The sequence below is a fragment of the Lutjanus erythropterus genome, chromosome 17 (genome assembly GCF_056507025.1).
Source record: "Lutjanus erythropterus isolate fLutEry1 chromosome 17, fLutEry1.hap2, whole genome shotgun sequence".
Classification (NCBI taxonomy): domain Eukaryota; kingdom Metazoa; phylum Chordata; class Actinopteri; order Lutjaniformes; family Lutjanidae; genus Lutjanus; species Lutjanus erythropterus.
This window is the reverse complement of record NC_139333.1, coordinates 21,788,671-21,808,598: the sequence shown is the minus strand read 5'-3', so window position 1 is coordinate 21,808,598 and position 19,928 is coordinate 21,788,671. Positions and strand designations below refer to the sequence as shown.

Genomic DNA, 19,928 nt, shown 5'->3' with positions numbered 1-19,928 from the left:
TTGGCAAATACTGACATTTTTCACAATTTTCTGACATTTTACTGACCAAACAATTAATCAATTCACTGACAAAATAACTGACAAGTTAACTGACAATGAAAATGAGTTAAATATTGTGGTGCTACAGAGACACCCTGACCTACAAATCATACTCTACAGGCTTAAGCAAAAATATTTATTTGGTCCAGATCCTCACAAAAAAAAAAAAAAAAAAATCACACCTTGATCATTTTAATGTTTTTCAGTGAAGATGAGAATAATGCTGCAACAGTGATCATCCCCTCCAATATTGTGAATCATACCACCATTGCATAATCAGTTAAATTAATCTCACTTCGATATTTCTTCCACGTTGTTCAGCCACAGAGAGGATGAACAGTGCAGCCAGCTGTATGATAATTATCGTGTTTGTATCATGATTTTACTAACTGTATGAGATATGATAAAATATTCAAAAAAAGGCAGCAACAAAACTTGAGAGCACCACAGATCATTTTATTGGTAGCGATGCAGTGATGAGTAGATATGGGCTTTAATTATGATGGGTAAGAACAGAAAGAGTGGTCGTGTGACGGGCTGTGACTGACTCTGTGTGAAGCGATACACAGTTACCGTCTTGTTCAGACGATGGAGCCTCCATGTAATATGGTGCACATGACATAACTTTGCCATTCAGTGTAGCGTCCTGGCCCCTTCTCAAGTTTTTCCATTATATATGTTTTTGTTAAAATATGATCATTTCATTCACAAGTACAATTATTCTCCATCTGGTATAACTGGATGAATAAAAAGGGATCAGGGAAGGTGAAGGGAGAGGAGGGGGCGAGAGCAAGGTAAGTGACGGAGACAGAGATTGTGGAATGGATGGAGAGTGTTAGGTAATGCCTGGAGGCAGAAACCTAAGTGGAAATGAAAAATTCATTGCAGCGAGCGACAAAGCGGTAGCAAAGAGCTGAGCGACACTGAGTGTGGAGGACACATGAAAAACAGAAAGAGTCAAAAAGGCACGGTGCGGTGTGTGTGTCTCACCTGAACTGGGGTCACAGGGATCGATGTCTTCATCATCGCTGGGACACTCAGCCGACGCCACCAGCAGGTCGTCTGCCGACTGTGGAGAGAGGAAAATTGGGAACATGAACAGACATATATAGACTCATTACCCACCAACATCTCCAAGCCTGTGCTCCACACTCCTTCTGTTTATTTTCTACATGTGTGAGCACACAGCACCAATCCATCGCCCACCCGTTCTCCAGTTTGCCACAAACACTTTTTGCCTGTTACGGCCCCCAGCGATGGCAGGCGGCCAAAGCTGGAGTACCAAGGAGAGAAGAAGAAAGGAGGAGGGAGGAGAGAAACAGTGAATCTTGTTTAAAACCACAAGGGGACAGCCAGTTATCATCTCCTACTCTGTTGACCCTCCCCCTCTTTTTCCTTCTCCTCTGGCCTCTCTATCTTCCACACCTCCTCTGTTCTGTTCTGCTCTCTCCATCTGATGTTGGCTATGTGTTGGAGAATGCGCAGTGTGAAGCCAAAGAGAGGAATATTTCATTAAAGGGATAGTTTGTATTATGTGATGGTGGGTTTATAGTCAGTGTGTTACCTACAGTTGATGGCGGCGGACATGCCCCAGTTTGAAGAAGCAGAGAGGAGCACCAGCACAGAAGCTAAGCAATAAACTGCTATGGACAGGTTCAGAAACAAAAGGTATTTTAACCACTTTAAACCTAAAAAAATCAGTTTAACTGTACGCAAAATTTAGAATATTTTGCCACTTTAACTTGATGTCAGACAGCCTTTTCTGATGTGAAACTGCCATTATGTAAGCCAAATATCACTCTCCCCAAACTAACCAAACCCCACAGGTGAAATGAGTCATTTTAGCTGGCAGAACACAGGAGTTGCTGATCTACCGCTGCATTGATCTGTTAGTTTGTTTGTTGTTTCTGTGTGACTTTGGTGAATCCAAACTATCCTCTCACAACATCGAAGTCACACAATAGCACCAACTGACTAACAGATCGAGGCAGCAGTGGACCAGCAACTCTCATTTATGCAAGGCAAAATGACGGGATGTCTGCAGTGAGTGACATTTGCCTTGGAAAACTGCAGTTTCCTGTCAGAAAAGGCTGACTGACAGCTAGGTAAAGCAGCAAAAAATATACTAAATATACTGCACACGAAAACTTTTTTAGGTGCACCTTTTTTAAATGGTTGAAATACCATCTGTTACTGACTGCTTAGCGTCTTATTTCTGCTTCTCCTAATTGAGGGTGTGCCGACCAGCATCTACTTTCCATGCTTCCTTGTCTTTACTTGCGGTGGCTCAAGTAATCCTAACCCTCCCTTTAAATATTACAGCTAAACACTTGATGGCTCATTAAAATCTCCTTTATTTTAACACCTCTCCATAAGCACCATGTCAATAACCCACTTACACTCAACCTCTCACCTACAGCAACCAACTAATATCTCAACAACCGCTCTTTCTCCGTGCTCCTGCTCCCTCTCTGTGGAAAAAAAGAGCCCTTTTTCCTCTCCATTCCATCCCTGCTCCTCTTGTTGCCATGGCAACTCTAAGTTCAGGCTGTTAAAAATGATGGGGAATAAAAAAAAAAGGAGTGTGCACCCTCAGTGGGGACCTGTGCATTGATTCCAGCCAGAGCGTGAGGAGGAGAGGGGAAGGGGGGGAGGAAATGAGTAAAAGATAGATGGATAGAGGGAATTTTTAGGAGAATTGGGGAGAAAGAGAGAGAAAAGCAGACGAGATAAAAAAGAGGAGGAGGACTTCAAAGTGCTGCGGTCTTTACTTAACACTGCGCTAATGTGCTCCGCATATTCATGAACTACTGTTAAACATCGCCCGCCTTGGCGCCTCGGCATGAGAGATATGAATGTGTGTGTGTTTTGTGTGTGTGTGTGTGTGTGTGTGTGTGTGTGTGTTTTAACCACACTGGGCGCTCAGTGCCAGCACTAAATTAAAATTGGATTGTGATGCATTGCAGTAGATGTTAGTAACCCACAGAATAAAGGAGGAGAGGAGAGAGCAGCAGAGCTATAAAAGAGAAGAGCTCTAGAGAGGCAGATTACAACCAGACCAGAACAGATTCTGAACCAAATCAAAGTGCTAAGTGGTCGATGATGTCTTAGCTGAAACCTACAGGCAGTAATTCAAACAGAAATTCATTAAGCCTTCTCTCTGTCCTTGGTTTCTGTTTCCATGCCTTCATGTCTTTGTTAGAACACAGATTACATAAGGTTAGAGATGCAGCCACTTAGTTTATTCATCTGAAAAAAGCCCCACCACACTGTCTGTGTATGGTGTGGTCTTGGTACTGACAAGTCTACTGTGGTTTTAGTTTGGCCTGAAACATACATTAGGTTATTGATGCTTGACTCTGTCTCTTTCCTTCACTGCCTTTCCAATCAGTTCTGCCCACTGGGCTGTCAAATGCTGCTAGGGTGAGCTTAGCCCCTGGAATCCAGCCAGTCAATAAACCGCGTGCCTTTGCCAGGATCCAAATAGCACAAGAACCAATCAGCCAGTAGGAAACACATCACCCCCCGACTGTCACCGATCAATGCCGAGCCACCATGCTCGATTATTGATCCAAAAGAGACACCTATGTGCCCTTTGCGGGAGCCAGTTTTGAATCCTGATTTCAGCTAAAACAAAAGTAAATTCACCAAAGGCCCCTCCTCTCCTCTGATCTGTCAGCTGACCACCCCATTCAACCGGGAAGGAAGGTGTCAATTGGACTATTGATCCACCTATCACATGGGAGACAATGAACATGAGGACATGCCGAACACAACTTAAATCACATCGATGGACCACAGAAGTTTATAGAAGATGTATGCCCCAAGAAACCTCCGCCCCTCCTTCTGTCCCTCCCTCTTTGTCCCCATCTATTCAGTCTATCAACAGAGCATGCTGACATAATGATGGACACACAACAAAAGAAAAGAAGAGAAGGACATCTGCATGCTGAAAGAGCAAAATCTCTACCTGAGCAGCCGAACAGTGCCAACGACCGTCCATGCCTCCCTGACTGCCTAGTTCACACATAGTAGCTGCACTCTGTCCTCACACACTCTTGCAGGAGATTCAACAGCTTGTCTGCTACTTTCACAACTGGAAATCAAACATACACAAGCTCTATGACAGCCAAACGTGCTCCATGGGTCTCTTTCTACTTAAGACACATCTACACAGACACACAGAATCAGGCTGAAGTTGGCAGGCTGATGAATAGATCCTGACGAGAGAAAGGAGAGGAGAGAAGCTAGCTCCACTACTGCAGATGGTGAGATAGACTCATACACCGCCTGCATTAACAGCCTATCACTGAGAGAGAGGAAGGGAGGGAGGAGAGGAGAGGAGAGGAGAGGAGGAGGGGTGACGGGTAAATATGGAAAGATATGGAGGGAGAGAGAGCAAAGGAGAGTGAGAAGAAAGGAAAAGAGAAAAGTGAGCGAAAGGAGGGAGGGAGGAGAAAGTGTCTCCAGAAGATGGATAACGAAAGAAAAAGCGGAAGAAGAAAAAGATGTCAAAGATGTGGAGAAAGAAGAAGCAAGGAGAAAACAAGACAGAGATGGAGGATGGGAGCGAATGATGGATAGAGGTTCAGAGAGGGCTTGTGGAAGTGTCTGGGTCAGCTGATTCCTGAGAGCCAATCGGGGCACTGCTCGCTCTGAGCCCTCAGGTTTCTTCTATCTATCTAGTCTTCCCATCAAACACAGGTACACACACACACCTGAGCACAAACACACACACGCACACAGACAGACAGACACCAAACATCAAAACCAAACTGAAGCTCTGTGACTCAGAAGCAGCCTCTAGCATAAACACTCACACACAATCTCTCCTTCTCTCTTCTCCTCGCTGGTGCTCAGCTGTCATGCATTATTAATCCCTTCCACTTTTCAACACGCCAAAAAAATTCAATAAACTGTGGACTTCAGGAGGAGGCACATAACACACTCTTACTGCACAACTGCGAGGTGTAAACCCACAGGGCGACTTAGGCAGATCCACTCACAACGTGCGGCCAAACTCGTGCGAGAAATCGATAAATTAGTTTGGACCCCGGGCACCTTTTTTTTTTGGAAGACTCACTGCCCCTCCTCTGATGCAATGTGCTGCAATTCAAGCCTATTGTTCTCAATCCACCTGAGTGTTTGTGTGTGTGTTCATCTCTACATTGGATGAGGCCAGGTTGGTTGCCAGGCAACACTCAGGCAGCCTCAATGGAGAAGCTGTAGATTCTTCTTAAACAAGACAAGCACACGCGCAAACACATGGAGTTTGGAGGCCAGCAGGAGTGATTTGACTTGCGCGCACACACACACACACACACTCGCGCGCGCACACTCTGCAGCATGTTGAGCCTATCGTGGGTCTGACCTAGTTCTCATACAGTGATATTGACTCCGGTGCACAACTCTGCATCCCAGATTTAGCACCGACATCAGCATATCATAAAGTGCAGGAATAGTTCGCTTAAAAAAACACATCAACAGGGAGGGATGGAGAGGTGAAAGTGTGAAAACAAGCCCCTGTGACAACGGCTGTCACTCCGCAGCGCTATCCATCCCAGTCTCATATCCATTATTGATGCCTGAGGCTTAGCTCACAGCTCTCTGCGTTCTATTATTTATGTCTGAAACAGCTGGCGGTTTATACACAGAGGAGCTATTCTCTATGGGAGTCTGGATGGGAGAGAGCAAGCAAGCAGCGGGTAGTGGGGCTCACTATCTCCATGGCAACTTGTATCATTGGGAAAAAAAAAAAATCTTTTTCAGTGCGGCAGGCAGGCAGCCACAGTTTTATAACACAGAAGAAGAACTGCAGCACACACAGACGCCCACAAAAGAGCCCGACAACATCTCTGTAGTGATCCGAACAATGGAGCAAAGGAGTCTGAGGCGTACCTGCTGATAATGTATCCTTCGACATTAGCATCGACTCCACTATAAATACGCCTCAATAACACTTATGTGTTTCTATTGTAGAGTCCCATTTGCATCAGTTTACTAGACGCGTATTATGGAAAAGCTATTATGGCCTCCATTAACACAAACATTTCTCCTCCTATAATTTAGTGGGTAGGGACCACTTAGTCGAGAATTTGCCTTCTAATCCATTCATGTGAATGTGATGCAGCAGACAAATTATATGTGTGTGTGAGCTTTCTATTGATGAAATGTTTTCAGCTCCTATTTTTCACAGACATTTGATTCGTATATAAGTTTTGATATACTGTAGCTGATGTTACAGAGCAAACATTATTAATTAGTTATCAGAAAGTTGAAGAACATCAGAGAAAGTTTCATTTCATAGTGATGTTTTCTTATGATATCTGATTATTTGTGTCAGATGAGACTTTCATCTCATTACAGTGGTAAGAAGACCTTTCAGATATCTGGTGTTCCTTGTAGAGGGTGACATTCCCACGGGATGGGAATCAATTTCACTACTCATCATGGGACTGGGACAGGAGAGGGATTTTTTTTAAAATAACTGTGCAGTTCTATGATGAATAAACTCTATTTTCTTTATTTTGAACATAATAGTAGCTGTTTTGTTGTCGTTTTTTGTTCTCTCCTGTCTGGTCACGACATGTCTCGACTGTGGATTGACGGGAACATGAGAGGACAGGACTGGGACAGGACAGGAGTATTTTTGTCGGAATGGCAGGTCTCCTACACCTTTTCTGAGGTTAAAAATGCAATCACTTTTCAAGCATTTTCAAGCTTTTCCTGCACCTTACAATGGTGGTAAATGACATATTTATATACATGCACATATTCACTTTTTTCAGTTATAATCCAATTCCAGTTCCTCAATTTGGATATCTGCTGGTACCAACACCCTAACACCATTATCAGCAGCTGTCTTACTTTTCTGTTGCAGACTGCTCTGCCTGTAACTCCTGGAAACAAACAAAAAAAAACATGGAGACTACTGAATATCTCTCTCTTAATATGCTGCTACAGATTTTTTGGCTATGGACAGTATAATTGATAAAAACTACGATGTAATCTGGATTGCTATGTGGATCCATGATAAATTAAATATGACTTATTGGCTTGGATCGTCCCAACTCTAATACATATTGAACACTTAAATTGATTACTTCACTCATTCCTCCCATTAAATTGGGTGTTAACATTCTACAGAAGGGTGACAAATCAATCAATTAATTAATTAGCTGTAAGTGTCATTTGTCTTTGCCAGTATAAAACAATCACTATCACTGTTTGGTCAGATGGCTATGTAATGTAAGACTATGCCGTTACATTTTAAAGCACTTTCAATTACTTTATCCAAATCCAAGCACTTATCAAACCTTGAAAACGCCACATTAAAATTCAGGCATTTTCAAGGATTTCCAGGAGTGAAAATTCACACTCCCTAGTTCACAGTTTTGCAAATCAGTGATTATAACGTTATTTAACATTATACTAACATTGTTCTGTTCCAAGGAGCTGGAGCTGACTGATAAAAGACTTGTAAATCAAGGGCTAAACCTCTGATGTTTGAGCATACTGGTGGCTTAGAGAGCTCAGACACTGGCCATGTAATCTCAAAATCAATGGCTCGAGTTTGGCTGGGGACTTTAAGGCTAAAATGAAAGATAGAAAATAAAACAGCGAGCAGCAACTGGGATTTCAAAGTTGATTCCTAGTTGGACATTGGATGATATTTGGATTTTGCCCTCTTTTCAACTGGTAAAAGACGTGGTTAAAACATCAACATGTCACAAAACGCAATTTTGTTTAATAATTCTGATCATTTGTTCAGGTGTAGGTTGAATGAAAGAGACTAGTATGAAGGCATTTGAAATGAGGTCTATATGAAGACGTAATTTAAACACATTTAATGTTTCATGCAGAATAGTCATAAATATGCATAGGATGTATGCTGCCAACAAGAAGCTTCTAGGACATCATAATGGGAGAACTTCTATACATTAATATTAAATTGTAGTAAATTGCATTTACTGCTATAGCCAAAAGCACATACATACTTACAGTACTTATGCATATTGGTTACAGCTTTGACTACTCTGAAGGTATATGACCAGGACGTGAGGTATTGTAAGATGTTAGTCTTCAGGCTGGTAGACAGGCTTGAGAAACTCAGGTGACGTGTTTTAAAGAGCAATTAAGTCCACGTAGGAAGAAAGATGTGGTGGAAAACTGGGACTTTCATCTCAAAAACTAAGGAGCCCAATCTGAGGCAATTTTTTCCTTCTTAGTGAGAGGGTTCAAAGTCTTGATATTATTGCACTTTGTAGAGGATGAAAAAATTCACTGCTGCAAATCCAAGTGAAATATGGTCTAAATGTGAACGCTCAACGTCTTCAAATAGTCAGTGAAAAAAACAAAACTGTCACTTTTGAACCTATTGTGAAAATGCTCAGTGGGAACCTTAAAAACAACTTTCATATTCTCGTCTGCCTTTGACCTTAACTTGAGCTTCTTTAACTTCATTATTATCCATCTTGTGCTGAGAACAACCTTCTATTTACCTTTTTGATCGCTTTTAAAATATTTTTTCTAGAAATCTGATTGATGTTTTAATGTCTTATGTAAAACAGTTTGAATTTTCTTTGTGTACGAAATGTGCAACACAAATAAACTTGCCTTGCCTTGAGAGGAGTTTAAAACAATCCCACTCCTCCTGACATATCTTGCTCTCCTCTAGTCCTCGATTAGTGGGCTGTGTGCTCGCTAATCCTCTTACTGGTTTTGAGAAGAAACTTATCAAAGCAAATTAACACTTTTTAATTAGCCATTGTCACACCAAAGGGATGATGGCAGAGGAGTGATAGGACATATATGTACAAGATATCTGAGGTATTACATACAACCACACACAGCAGGGATTCGGTGGATTTTCCATACACACAACAGCAAAGTTGTTAGGCCCCGTGGCAAGTATCTTTTCATGGGGGCTGACAGACTGATTGTCAGCATTAAAGTTTTTAATCACAGCCAGAACTGAGAATTTTAAAAAAAGCAAGATTTCATGGGGCCTTATAAAAGCTCACTGGAGATTTGATAATATGAGTATGTAATGTGTTGTTACAAAAAAGTCACACACATTTCAAAAAAATAATAATTGTAGTAGAGTTTTACAAAGAATCTGACAATGCTTAGTCTTGGAAGGCTAAAATCCCCAATGCTTAGGCCCGGTGGGGTGCAAACTTAGGCCTGGTGGGCCACTGGGCTTGCAATATACTGGTGGAAACCCTGCACAAGCTGTCACAGAAAAACTTAGAGTAAAGGGTGACTTCTGTATTTTTCAACATGAACTCTATTTTCCCATGTTTTTGTGTCTATGTGACAAATGGGGACAACACTTTTTGAAACTGGTCCAGTATTGAGGGAGAGCGCTACAGCCGGCAGCAAAACTGAGTTACAACGTAATCCCTCCAGGCAACTGCGTGCCGTCAAAGTGCATCCTGTAAAAGTGCTTGTTTTGCCACTGACAACATATGATCCTTTTTGTTTTTTCAGAAACAGCTGTTTCATTGCTCATCCAGAGACGGTAACTGTATCCTCATCTTCATTCAAACTCAACAGAAAAAATAATTAAATTCACCAAACCATCTTTGTTTGTCTTTCCACTGTTCCAACAATCACTGCATTAGATGTGAAAATATTGGGAGAGGAGCAAGAAGGAGGTCGGACATTCGAGAAGCAGTGGGGAGAAATAGCATGTACAGACAGAATATTTTCACATCTAATACTGTGAGTTAAGGGTTTATTTCAACCAAACCAGAGTTGGTGATTGTTGGAACAGTGGAAAAATGAGCAAATATGGTTGTGGTGAGTTTTATTTTGTTTCTGTCAAGTTTTACGATGATAAAAAACAGCTGTATCTGGTTAAACAACAACAACAATGTATCTAACTCTTTTACAAAAAGGTGAGTGTCTGTGGGATCATTTCAATGTTGTCAGACACTTAGAATAACAATCTGAGCCTATCAGTGGCAAAAACAACCTCTTTCAGTGGATGTACTTCGACAGAGCACAGTTTCCCATGAGGATTAGTTTAGCTTGGCTTCTGCCGGCTGCAGCGCTCTTCCTCAATATTGGATTTTAAAAATTGCTGTCCCCATTAGTCACTCTGGGCACGTTCACACCAGCCTTGTTTAGTCTGGCTGGAGAATTTATCCCCTGGATGCATTTCATTAAGGTTTGTGTGGACGTCAGACTCGAACTTGGGTGTGGATCAAACAGCCGCTCACTGGGCCACTTCGAAAGGGTGGTGTTGAACTGTGTAAAGTGAACACTGGAGCGGTTCATCTCTGATGTGAACACCATTTGAACCAAGTGTACCATTGTATGTGTCATTTCATTGGTCTCCCTTTTTTGGTGACTGGTGAACAAAAAACTCACAACGAAGCAAGAAATGCCTGCATTATTAATCTATTTAAAACCTGCTGACTTACAGGACCTTTAGGTGTGAACTCGCTTTTAAGACACAAAAATATGGTTGAAAAATATCTACATTAAAACTTTAAAGTTTAAAACAGTGATTGCGCTCTGACCTGTTGTGTGGCGCCTTGTTTCCTGTTGGTGGCCGTGGTGGTTGTGATGTCACTTATGGAGGGGGCGGAGTCAGAGCGGTTGCCTCCAGCTGCAGCGCTGGACTGCGGGGTGATGGAGGAGGACGGCATGTCGCCGACCAGTCGTGCGCTGCCGTCCACTCTAATGTGCGGGTGCCCCTCGGCGGCCATGTTGAGGATGCGGAGGCCGTTGTAGTAGAGGCCAGACAGCTGACCCTGGAACATACCTGCACCCCGCTCGCCTCCACCCACACGCACCGTCGTCTGGCTGTTGAAGATGGTCAGCTGGCGACCTACATGGACACACACGCGCACGCACGCACACGCAAACACGCACCACATACACACACACGCAGAGGCACACACCAAGAAGGAAGGTGGACGGACACACGCAAAAATACAGTCACACACACACACATACCAGTGGTCACATACGTGCATACATACACACACAAGAGTGTTTGAGTGTTACACAATTCACCACCCCCAAGCCATGGTGAGAGGATGGGATAGATTAAGCATGGCAGAGCAAATCGAAGCCGTGGAGAACCGTGGAGAGGGCTGAGACTGAGAGAGATAAGAGTGAGGAGAGAAAGCAGAGAGGGAGAAGAGGAGGGGAGAAGAAGAGGGGGTGAGGAGACTGAGAAGTTGAGGAGGAGGAGGATGAAGAGGCAAAGAACAGAAGGAGAAGGAAGAGGCAGCAGATGAGAGGAGTCAGAGGGGCCCTGAGAAGACGGGGCTGACAGATGGTTGCTATGGTGATGGCTGTGCGGCACGACATTGTATTTGAAGGAGCAACAGACAGGCAGACAGAGAGACAGAGATCTAGAGAACTGTTGTAACAGCCCTATGAAGCATGCACAGGTTATAAGCTCTAGCACTGCTCACTGTTAAAGGGACTAGAGGCTAATTTAAGGAGCTCTGCTTTAAGTTTAGGAGGAAAACTTTTACATTTTTTCAAAAAAGCATTGCTCTATTAAGTTCAAATTTACATAATTCTTACATGTCACAATACTTTGCATGTATTTTAATTTGATTACAAAATATAATCTTTAGTAAATGCTTTATTGTTTACAATTTGATAATAAACAAAATTATTTACCAGTCTTAATAAAGCATCTTTTATCAGTACTTCTTTTCTATTTTCTGATTTATTCACATTTAAATCTCTCCATCGTCCCTTTAACCTGATATTATCAGATACACACTAACAAGATACGTTCACAGGCACTACAGTTTACACAGTATTACACACTACAGCTGCCCAACTTTTAAATACTTAGTTATGGATTTAGATTTTTAGATGTTAGTTGATGGTGCACAATAAAGTATATTCAACTGCCTTCAAATTGTATTTTTTAAAGCTCAAAGTTTTAAGGAATTTTAATCAGGGTTTTTACCTTTGTCGAGTAGCCAATCGTCAACTACTCGACCGAGCCGATAGGGGATTCGCTGTCTGGCGATGGCCAGGCGCTCGTTATCAATGTTGCCTTTAATTTAGAGATGAAAACACAGTAGTAATTACGCACATCCAAACGTGGTACAGGAGCTGGATACAAAAAGAACAGCAATGAAAAGAAAGTAATGGTCTGCTCATTGTTAGCATGTCACTGCGTTAAGGTAAAAGCTTGGTGTGAAGAGGAGCTGAATTCACTATGTTTCCAGTGAGCGGACTCTTACTCTCTGTTCATTGGGTTTAATTTAAAGAGACATTTCAGGGGTTAACATCTGCAAGAGCACAGGGAAATAATGTTACAGCTGCCACATACTGTCTATATGACTGACTGAGTTTAGAGTTAACATACAGGAAGAACCCTCACACACACCTCACAACAACTAACATTTAGCATTTTAGCTATCAGCTAACTAAAGCCTGCATCTCATTGTGTTAAAGACTACTATCTAAGATTACCACTTTAAATATAAAAACCAACAAATATAAAAACAAAGACTAAACAAAATACACTTTTACACTTTTTTTCTTATTTTTTCTCTCTAGTTAAACATTTAACTCAACATATGACATTTTTAAATTATTGTAATGCACCAACTGTTATTATTTTCTTTTATGGTGATGAAAAACAACTGACATCTGAATTGACTATTTTCATAAATTACCTTTAACACTATTTAACAGGCCTAACATGACATAGCTGGCTAGTATACAAGCTATTGTAATAATAACTATCTCATTTTATGGTTTAAAAAGTCATGTTTCATATCAGATCACACATATTTCATTTCAAACACAATAACATAAAACAAAGCTGCAATTATATTTCTCAACCTCAGTGTTTAAATATAGAAACATTGATAGGAACACTGATGTGATTCATCAATCAGGAGGTGGGTTGTTTGGACTAAAGTGTCGTTAGCTCTGTCCCAGGACAGGCAGTGCTGTGGTGGGTCAGTGGGTTGGGCTTATGTGGGCGGGGCAGGGCCTACCTGCGGGATAACGCTCTATGACCGGCAGGTCGTCCAGTTGGAGGGTTGCATTGCCTCCGCTGCGGGTGAACCGAATTATGTGGTACTTCCCATCGTTGACAAACTTGGAGCTCTCCTCGATGTTGATGTCATCAGTGCCAACATTAAACACTACTCTAATGTTGCCTTTGTCCTGAGGAAGAGGAGGAGGAGAGATAAATACCAATGAAGTATGTACCTGTCAGACAAGGACACGTTTTCTTTCGTGTTTGCTTGATGCCTAACATTTAGGGTTGTTGTGGTAACTGATACCACTATTGAAAGATGTCTCCTAAAATGCGGTACGACGATACGCAAAGTTCTGGTATTCAGGTAGGAATTGGTATGAAGGAAGGAAGTGTCTCTGAACATCTCAACTAACAATTTTTATGCCCATGTGACTGACTCTGTTTTTTGTATTAAAGGGGGACTCTTTGTCTGATTGTCTGGTTCTCCACATCAAAGTCTGTTTACAGGTCTTGGGCTGCATATGTGAAAAAAGTTGTACAAAGCCTTTTATGGCTCCAGAAGGAGTTGATAAATTGTTTGAAAGTTTGAGAATGAAAAAAAAGTTAGAAAGAAGTAAGCTTACCTGACATCTGTAGCTCACAGCCCTCATCTCTGCTTGGGCCATGTCTAGATGGTAACCCTAGATTTGCGAAAGTCTCACGCATGCACATTCGATTCAGCACAGGCTTTATGAGCAACAGAGTCTGAGGAGGGAGGAGGTTGTGGTGGATGAATGAGTTAAACCAATGATTTCCAGGGAGAAGACTGGAGTTTGCATCCAAGTGTGAAACTAAAAGTCAAGGTTTGTTGGTCTGTCATCTACTGCACGTCTGTCCATCCTGAGAGAGGGATGCTTTGTCAGTAGCTCCTCTTGTTTCTTTCACCTTTTCTCCATTAAAAGTTTTTTGGAGGGGAGTTTTAGTGTTGTACACTGTACACACAGTAAGGCCCCCTGAGGCACATTGTGATTTGTGATTATATACAAATAAAATTTGACTTGACTTGTCACATAAACAGTGGCTTTCTGACACGAAGTCTTCCAGGCAGAAAACCAGGATGGCAAACTCCTCCTCTGTGCAAGCATGATGTTTCTTCAAAATATGAAGAAACAACACGTTCAAATCTTGCAAGAATTTTGCAAATCTACAGTTACCATCTAGACATGACCCTCTACTTGAGGCTTGCAGCTCGAGCTTACATTAGATGCCACTAGTCTAATACACCTGAATCTGGACTGAACTATCTGCGCTTGGGTTGCAGTATGGTTAAATGAAGGCACAGAGTTTTGACAAAGAAGTGGAGTACTTTTAGTTTATTTATATTGCCATTTTGGCCATGTCTCTCTTGTGATGACAAAAATTGGTCTGTCCATCTTCCCACATTAGCGGTATACCAGGAGAGAAGTGCCTACTTGTGTGGTGAATTTCAGGCTGATGACGAGGATTAACAAGGTGCAACAAGGGTTAACACAGTACAGTATTATGATTACAATGGAAATGGAAATATGCAAAGTGCCTATGCTGCTAAATTAAGGCCTCCTGTGGGTAATTCTCATCACAAAACAGTGCCCTTGATCCAAATTTAAAAGACAGTTTTGAAGAGCTGTAAAACAAAAACTAAAACAGTAGCTGTGTGGTCAAATCACAGCATGATTTTCTCTGCACACTGCAATGTCCTCCGTAGCAGGACATAGACGTAACCACTGAGGCAATAACAGATTACATACATTTTGGCAGTGACAATGTGGTCACCAAAAAGGAAATTATTATTTATCCAAATAGCAAACTTTACAGTACAAAACAGATAAAAGGCTGCATTAACAGGGAAAAAAAAGCTTTTAAAACTCAGGACCATCTGGCACTCAGATCTGTGCAGACAGAACTGAACCGGCAGCTGAGAGCAGCAAGGAAACGACAGACGGATATTCTGGAGGAAAATTTTAATAGTTTTATCATCACAAACTCGAAACCAGCTAAGAAAGTGCTTTGTCACTTCAGATGGCCTGAAAATGACCGATTTAAATATTTTTTTTAATCTGAGGTTTGAGAGAATCCTCTGTGACCCATCCCACATTCAGTACCCACAGTATGAGCTATTACCGTCAGGCAGAAAGTATGGAGCTCAGTGATGTAAACTGAATCAGTTTAAGAACTCCTTTGTGTCTGTATCAGTTGGAATTTTAAACAGTAGCCTAAAATAACCAGAGGTTACGTAGTATCTCAGTGCAGACAAACAAACTGATTAAATCCTCAGGGTATGTAATTTTGCATTATTGTATTTCTATTTATGAACTATTTGTACTGTGTTTATTTATCTTTTTTGTGCATTGTGTTTATTTGCTGGCCCATACACATGTTGATGGTCAAGTTTTGTAGACTCCCTGTGGCTTTGACAAAAAAATAATTAAAATGATAAACAGTTCTCATTTCAACATTTTCATTTTCACTTGTGTAGCCTAAACACCAAAAGAAATGAAAAAAAAAAAAAAAGCTGTAATATTTTGTTAAATAAAACGTGCGTCAGAGTCTACAACTCAAACCTTCAACAAAATATATGATATTTAATATTTGTTTAACTTCAAATCAGATATGCAACATTCTTATGAATCTCATCATTAAGAATAGGTTATTGATTGACAGCCATCTGTGCAGTTTCTGCCATACTTGTGCGCTGTTTTGGCCTGAATAATATTGTTCATGCTGAATTCAACACTTCTTCATGTTTGTGTTACCCCAACCACTGAGCTGATGTCGCAGTTTTCACCAAGTTAAATTTAACTTTTTAAGATCTTTTTGAGACTGTTATCAGTGCAATTTCACGCCCATACTGGCAAAAAAAGTGCATGTATTAGTGTTTACTGTTTCCATGTTGGTTTTGAAGTTATCACGATGTGATAAATACATTTTTTTTCCCAAAAACAAATTTAAAAGTGAGACTGAAGTTAATGCAACTTCATCAAAGTATGTTTTTCATAATTCAGTCAATTTTGACCTGTCAGATTTGAGACATATCATTTTATTTTATTGATTTTAAGAGCTGTAGAAACCCTGGGTGTTATGCAGTAAACTGTAGTGTATGCATACATGGTACATGCAGTGTGGCTATCAGGACAGACCCAATGTATCTCATAAAACTCTGTGGTTACATAAAATCGGTATACGTAGTATAGTCAGTATACAGTATGCATTATAGGAATTATTTTTCTCAAGTATGAAAAAATATAATTTCTTTCTTTCCTCCTTAGAGTTTGAAGGTGAGGGTGTGTACTCACTATCTGCAGCTGAAGGTAGTCTCCCAGGCCAGATGCGCTGTCCACCCGCAGCAGAATAGCATGTTTCTGTTGGGTGCTGAACCCAAGGGCGAGCCGGTCTGCCCTGGTGCTGGGACGCTCATTAGGAGGCCACGTGTAAACCACCACACCTCCATCACGGCCAAAGATATAAGTGGTCCCAGCTGGCCCACACAGATAAAAAATTTAATTGCGAGCATGTCTATGTGCCGTAAACAGTGCTATCTATCATCAGAGAGCCCCTGCTGCAGATGGCAGCTTGCTAAATGTTTAATACGAAAAGGGCACAATGGAAAGTAATGATAAAACTCTAAAATGTCACAGTTGACTGGCCTTCCACATTCTGCTTGGTCCTCCTACACGATGAAAAAAAAAAATCAGTATTTCCCAAACTACTTCTCGAAATTACTGCAGGAGGCTGACTGTAATATCTGACTCATACAAATAACAGCATACAATGGTTTGACTCACTGTAGGGTGACTAAATAATCATTGCTTGCACAGTAAGGCTGCTGAGGATAATTTAGAGTCAAAAGCTAGAAAATGTAAAGAGGAGATTATTATGAGTGCACAGAAAGAGACCAGATTAGAATAATCAAACTGGAGACTGAGCAGGTAGTATTTTTGAGCCACTTCAGAATCAACAGATGACAGTGCCCTCACGTGGTGAATCTGATAAAATGCACGTAAAAATGCTTTGATTCAGTGTTGAAACCAACCAAGTCATCCAAGTGCATCAGTTTATAGCTCTGCAGTTCTATGTCAGGGGTAAAGTGAGACCGGGTAAGTTTTCTAAAGGTTAGAGACATTTAGGGTGAGAGTTCAGGACAGAAGGGCGTTATACACATAGGATTTACAAATGCATGTTTAAACCTGAGATGCCCAATCTGATATAGCCAAAAATGTTATCACAATAAAAATTGGTGATAAATAGTGATTTATGCTCCTGGGAGAATCCTGAAGAAACTAGATAGTAAATTCTTTATTGTCAGAACATGTCAAACATTTCCTAAACAGCAGAGCATTTCTGACTCTCTGCGGGTATTACTGTTTTAAATTATGAAGCAGGTTTGTAATGTGGCCAGTCTGAGCTGGCATGTGTCTTTAGCACAGTTTGTTCTGTTTTTGGTCAGATTGTAAATAGCTAAAATATCTCCAAACTACTGAAGTTGAGTGAACTTTCTTCTTGATGATGAATTTGTCCTCCTTAGAGCTGGTCAGGGACACGTTTTCTTCTGTGTCACTCTTACTCAATTCACTTACAAGCACTGCCTCTGTTCCTGCAACCAGAGTCTTTGCATTTTTGTGTTTCTCGTTAATTTTTATTTTGTTTTTAACTTTTATTTTAAATTAAATTTAGTTTCTGTTAGTTTTCAGAGTGATTTTGCTTCTTTCAATTTAGTTTTTATAGTTTGAAAATGTTTAGTTTCAGTTTAGATTTATTAGTTTCAGTATTAGTTTTATATTTCTTTATGATAATAAAGAGGAGATATTTCAGCAGTTCAGTAAACTCTGTAAAGGTGACTGTGTTAGTTTTACTTAACATATGCACCAGTGCATCCTCATACATGTTGTGTGTTTGACCAGATTGACAAAAACTAAAACTAAAGACATTTCCTGTGTGTCTTTATTTTATTTTAGTTAGTTTTCTTAAATCTAATTTTTAGTTAACTGATGTTTTTTCAAACCTAGTGTCAGTTTTTAGTTTAGTTTCAGTTAACTATAATAACCTTGCCTGCAACATGATTGTCTGTTTGTCTTTGTTTAAGGTGGGTGGGTTTAATTATATCAAACTTTTATCTAACGTTTGTTGTATTTCTATCAAAGAAAATTCTATTACGCCACTTATTGTTATTGTTTCATCGCCCAGCCCTTGGTCACACATACTATTACAACAGACAACAGCTCCTCCTACACTCTTACTGTAGCTGTCTACACCACAAAAACACTGAAATGTTCCCTAATCGATCTCGGTCTAAGAGTGAAAATGAAAGCAGAGACTCACCATCATTGCATAGCGGCCCAGCGTATGAAGTCATGCTGCAGTCACAAGTGAAGCCCTCCCACTGCTGCAAACAAACCCCCTGATTTGAGCAGGAGTCCTCTTGACATGTAGTGCTGGGACCTGCAGCGAGAGACGTGGTGGGGTGGGAGGGTGCAAAAGTTAGGAGGTAAAGATAAACGCACGCACTTTTTTGTGATTTTGTCTGGAGCCCAGTGTGTTCACAACAGTATGCCAGTACAGTATGGTTATTTTTAGACCACATTTCCGTCAAACATTTTGAAATGGCCGGGTAGACTGTTGTACTGCGATGGTGTCACGATTAGTAGTATTAGTAGAAAAGAATTGTGAGACTACGATATTGTGGATAGGCTCCCATTCTTTAGTTAGATTATCCATGAAACTAAACTGGAATCTGTGTCACTAGGTGAAAAGAGCCATATGTGGAGAGCATGCAGGTGGTGAGGCTAGATGAGTGGGGCGAGGACAGGAGGAGGAGTTAAACATAAGAGGGCAGAGTTATGTTTAAAGGCCTTCATCTCAATACTCTTTCTTCAGCAGTCTGTCACCATTCTCTCCCGGCCTCGTGCTGAAACCACGCAGGAGGAGAAATGTCAAAGCACCAAACTTACTTCTCCTTCGTTGCACTTCGAACTCGAGGCATGGAGGAAAGGGTGTGAAATGATTCACAAATGGAGTATTGAAGTTTAGGTTGGGAGTCAGTAGGAGGGGTTAGAGAGCATGCTGCTAGGCAACCCGGGTGGGTGGAGCTGTGGTCAACTCAAGTCAAGCGGTGGTGATGTCACTACTGTGATGAAGTCACTATGGTGGCTAGGAGAGGACAGGTCACCTCTGACCTTTGACTCTGGATCACTGGGATCCACACAACACTGGACATCACTGGGTAGTTTCAACACACGCACACACACAAGCACACACACACACATACGCGCACGCGCTCACACACACATTTTCCCCGCCCTCATACACGTGTCTCACATGCTCACACAAAGCGATATACCTTGCAAGTCAGCTTTCATCAATGTAACTTTTGTCAGCCAAACAAAAAAGCAAACAAGCAAATTAAGTTAGATGGTTAGTCAATGCACACAGATGCCTGTGAACTGCTGAAAGAGTGGAACAGAGAGAGAAAACACAATGTGCAGAGAGAACGAGGATACAGAGGACCGAAACTGCCAGATGCCCAAATAAATAAAGCAATAAATAAATGACTCAATAAATAAATAAATACATATGACATTAAATGCACCGAAATATTAAAAATAAATGTAATAAATAATAAGAAGTAAATAAATGTCCCATAAATTGATATTTCTGATTTAATTTGCTTCTGTATTTATTTATTTTTGCATTGATTCTCCTATTTATTTACTTTCCAACATCCTGTTTATTCATTTACTGTAGTAAATCATAAAATTACAATGATATGTCATCAGAGATTAAGGAAACTAAGTTGAAATACTCGCTTCTCTGACAACGACGCTATAGCCAGTATACTCTCCTTTGAAATTTCTATTCTGGCCAGGAACTTGTCTGTTTCACATTAACTAGAGTTAAA

General features: G+C 40.9%; 1 protein-coding gene across 1 annotated transcript in view; it reads right to left on the bottom strand.

Moving 5' to 3' along the window:
• The window catches only part of nrxn1a (neurexin 1a), an 85,807-nt gene that overhangs the window by 4,441 nt on the left and 61,438 nt on the right, over window positions 1–19,928 (bottom strand). The window contains exons 19-24 of the mRNA XM_084741093.1: window positions 18,353–18,472; window positions 16,330–16,511; window positions 13,032–13,203; window positions 11,987–12,076; window positions 10,569–10,879; window positions 1,030–1,108 (exon numbers count right to left, since the gene is read on the bottom strand). Of these exons, the coding sequence (XP_084597219.1) occupies window positions 1,030–1,108; window positions 10,569–10,879; window positions 11,987–12,076; window positions 13,032–13,203; window positions 16,330–16,511; window positions 18,353–18,472 (954 nt within the window). The remainder of the gene's footprint in view (window positions 1–1,029; window positions 1,109–10,568; window positions 10,880–11,986; window positions 12,077–13,031; window positions 13,204–16,329; window positions 16,512–18,352; window positions 18,473–19,928) is intronic.